Source organism: Lygodium microphyllum, chromosome 7 (assembly GCF_053477565.2).
Source record: "Lygodium microphyllum isolate KBCC chromosome 7, Lygodium_microphyllum_v1.1.10, whole genome shotgun sequence".
Classification (NCBI taxonomy): domain Eukaryota; kingdom Viridiplantae; phylum Streptophyta; class Polypodiopsida; order Schizaeales; family Lygodiaceae; genus Lygodium; species Lygodium microphyllum.
In genome coordinates, this window is record NC_141141.1 from 104,763,177 (window position 1) to 104,766,984 (window position 3,808).

The window sequence follows — 3,808 nt, forward strand, 5'->3', positions numbered from 1 at the left end:
GACAAGGCAAAGAAGTTGGGCATTGGAGATGGTCTTTGCCCCCGATGTGGTCAAGAGAGCAAAACCTTCCACACCTCTTCCTTAGTTGTAAAGATAACACGATGTATTCTAATGGCTACAATCACTTATTCTAAACTACTCCCCTTCCAAATATGTTGAAAAGATCCTCTCCAACCCAAGGAATCCATCTCCCTCTTAAGAGTTTCACATACACAAAAAAAGACCGATCCAAATGGAGGAATGCTTGGCATGTTTTGATGCTATCTTCAAGGCTCAAATCGGCTCGTCCTTGTGACTGCTCAATATGTAAACACCATTGCCAATTCAGAATAGCCAAACATGCATGCTCTTGGTTATGTTCTATGGAAAAGAGAAACTAGTACTTCTCTTTTTCTATCCCACAGTTTAGGGATGGCAATGTTTATGTTTAGGAAATGGATCTCCCCCACATTATACGTCTTATACCAAGAGAGAGAATCACCCCCACGTTATACATAGCAAACTCATTATACATGAGCTTTAAAGTTTATTCTCCAATTTCACAAAGATATTCCTATTTTTTTCATGTTATAAGGGACCTTTATCCCCTAAATTAAATGTCATGTTAGAAGGCATAAATAGAACTCTTTACCATCACTTAATTGTCTGTTCACCCACGATCTTTTTAGCCCTCCAAAATTATGTTGATGAAAAAGCAGTTATCCATTTAACCAACACCTTTGCACCGCAAAATTGCCCTAGAAACTAAAAGTAGAAACTTTACATTATCACACGGCTGTCGTTTGAATCTGTACAATGTTTAAAGCTTGATATTTACCAGCAGAAGGTAGAAAACTTGGTATACCTTGATCCCCCACATAAAAGGGGTTGACATGTTAATCCCAAAACTGCTACAGACAGAATTTACTTTCTGAAACCATGAAGATGTAACTAGCCCTTTAATCATAATCAGAGAAGAGAATGGCCCCACTGCGATGAATCAACAGCTCATAGAGACAGCCCTATCAGGACAGACAGAGTTGTGTGCAAGGCTATGGCCCGTTTGTTGTGGTTGACTATCAGAATCACTGTGGTGAATGACAGTTTCAAATGCTTCAACAAGGACCTTCACCCGGGCTTCCCCATTTGGTGCAAGCCTGTGCAAGATCTCTTCCATGGCACAATCGAGCATCCAGTCCCCTGCCTGCTTCCTTGCTTGAATTTCTTGCTTTCTCAGTCTCACGGTCTCTGCCTCTTGCTCTTTCAAAGCGTTCAGATAATTTCTCCTCATCCTTGCAACATTCAATCCTTTTGTTTTATGCTGAGTCGGTGAATCATCCAAATCCGTGCTAGAAAGAACATCAAATGCACACTGAGACAGACTGTGAGGAGTCATTGCATCAGTGCTGTCCTCACTACAGCTCAACTCATTATCTGCATGATAGAACACAGACTTGTTTTGGCAAACGTTAGGTGTGCTGCATGCACTGGCCTGTTGATCTTCGGCTTCAGGTCTGCAAATGATTCTGAAACTCTGGTCATTCAATATAGCACAGTATTCATCTGAGACACGATTGTTGCAATCAGCCTGCCGTTCATCATTCGGCTCAAGATCTTGCTCAGAAGATATAATTTCCCCTGACCTTTTTGTGTTGGTTTGGTCACTCTCATCTCCAACGCTTTGCATGCCAGCAGGACAACTGGTGTCTGAATTTATGGACAGGTTCGTATTGGAATTAACTGCATGACAATCGGCCAAGCGTGAGAGACTGGATTTACCTTTGGCAGCCTGTGACACAGGCCATTTGCGCTGAGAGGTGAGGCTCTTCCTGGATGGCGGTGGAGTTGTGGCAAGATAGTTGGCATTGGCAGCGCATCTGGGTGAGCTGCAGTAATGGTAATGGCGAATGTTTGCACTCGTCTTGCTTGCAGCAATTTTCCCATCGTTATTAATGTAGCACACGGACTCAAGCGTGTTCGATTTGCAATCCTTGCAGAGCTCTTGTCCAGAGGCAGCCCCTCTTGGAGATTTATCTGTTGAAAAGCCCGGCCCTACCTCCTGGGGATCAGAATGATCTTTCGAATTTCTGGCGTTTCTTGGCCTGAGCACATCTTTGTTGCCAGGAGAAGGTTTCACATGCGTACTATGCAAGGACTTATTGAGTGGCGTGAGATCAAACCTTGTCTCGAGCGTAGGATTAGGCTGCTCGCGTCCAGGCCGGTTTCTGGTTTTCATCGATGTAAACTCAGATTCAGTAACCCGCCGTTGTAATCTGCCTGTGCTCGCACTCCTCCTCTGAGGGCTTGCCGCAACTGGCTTGCTCTCTGTACTTGACATGCGCACGGCCGGCTTGTTTGCATAATAATGATTATTAAAGAGCGAGGCTCTCAAAGATGAATCGGAGGAATTAGTCTTTGTCGGTGATGCAGAAGGTACGACTTTGCCGGCCGTCTTGCCATATGCACAATTTCCCATTGATTTGGCAGCAGCTTTCTGTCCATTATGGCCACCTAGTTTGCGAGACATGACGACGTTTCAATTGGCGCTAAAAATCGATCAAAATCTCCCGCTTCTTGATTCTTGAAGAATACTTGCTTGTGCTAATAAAAATAGCAAGAAAACGCTCACGATCTCGAAGAATTTTGCCTGTTCGGACACTCTGAATGGTATGTTGACTCGGTTTGTGGATGAAGAACAAATTGGAAGGCCGGCGTTAGATAAATAACGGATTCTCTTCTGTGATCAAATTAAACAAAAGCATTTATGAGCTTTCATCGAGTAGAAATATTCTTACTTGGAATACAGTCGTTCTCAGTGACTGATTCTTAGAAATACAGACATATTATTTCTCTAGCAATCGGAGAGCCACATGGAAGCTTTGAGCAGACATTGAATTCAAAGAAGAGCAATCATCATTACTTATCTCAAACAATCAGAGAGAGTTACTGTTATAGAAACAACACACGCAACTGATCCTCAAATAGAGCAGAAAATCTATCGCAATCGGTTTGCGACAGAGATTAACAAAGGAAAGGGCCGAAAGGATATGGTAATATAGCAGAAGTTTTACCTGAAGAGAAATAGGCTGTTGGACAAGCTGCAGGCGATCGCAACCGAAAAGCTTCTTGAGAGAAGGCGGAAATGGTAAGGGACGAAGGTAGCTGTACAGGAAAGGAAGGTTGGAAGGCAGCTATACAAGAACAAGAAAGGAAGGAGGGTGTATGTATAATAACTGAATAATGGTAGAAAGGTAGCTGTACGAGAGGAACAAGGTTCAAGGATGGAAAGAAAGAAAGCAAACCGCGTGCGCTAATGGAAGGCGAAGGAGAGGAAATAAAGATGGGTATAATTGAAAATAGAAGGAAGGGAGCTTAATAAAAGGGATGGATGGGGGGGGTGATGGTGGGGAGAGCATCTCTGGGGGAGCCAAGAAAAGCTAGATGAGATCTGTTGCGTGACGACACAGACACAGAAAAACAGAGAGAGAGAGAGAGAGAGAGAGAGAGAGAGAGGCTTCATTAGCACAGACAGAGAGAGACCATTATCATGACCGATGTGATCATCAGAAGGAAGGAAGGTGGTGGCCAAGTCATACTTCTGCTTTTATTTATTTTTTAAATATATTACTTTCTTCATTTTTCCTATTCCTTTGTTTTTTTTTCATTTTTCCCATTCCTTTGATTTTTCTTTAAAAAAAATTATTCATTTTCCTTTTCTCCACTTCTTTGCCTTTTTCCCGATTTAAATTTATTATTTCCAATTTTTTTTCCTACTTCTTGGCCCACATCAAAATGTTAAAACTTCCATTTTTTGTTCTAGTCCTTCGAT

At 42.5% G+C, this 3,808-nt stretch overlaps 1 protein-coding gene across 3 annotated transcripts; it reads right to left on the minus strand.

Moving 5' to 3' along the window:
- Positions 1-738: 738 nt before the first annotated feature.
- Positions 739-3,457, minus strand: LOC148033788 (uncharacterized). Of its 3 annotated transcripts, none has more exons than XM_087681777.1 (3): positions 3,051-3,457; positions 2,627-2,716; positions 739-2,490 (listed from the first exon to the last, which is right to left on the minus strand). In XM_087681777.1, the coding sequence occupies exon 3, from the start codon at positions 2,453-2,455 to the stop codon at positions 980-982; it is 1,476 nt and encodes a 491-aa protein (XP_087537903.1). In that variant the 5' UTR covers positions 2,456-2,490; positions 2,627-2,716; positions 3,051-3,457; the 3' UTR covers positions 739-979. The 3 variants fall into 3 exon arrangements, with proteins under 3 accessions (XP_087537903.1, XP_087537902.1, XP_087537901.1); XM_087681776.1 differs by having other exon boundaries at positions 2,609-2,716; XM_087681775.1 differs by having other exon boundaries at positions 739-2,716; positions 3,051-3,456.
- Positions 3,458-3,808: the final 351 nt, after the last annotated feature.

Excerpts from the sequence above, each read along its gene's own strand:
- LOC148033788 (XM_087681775.1), bottom strand. The coding sequence starts at position 2,506 with ATGTCTCGCAAACTAGGTGGCCATAATGGACAGAAAGCTGCTGCCAAA.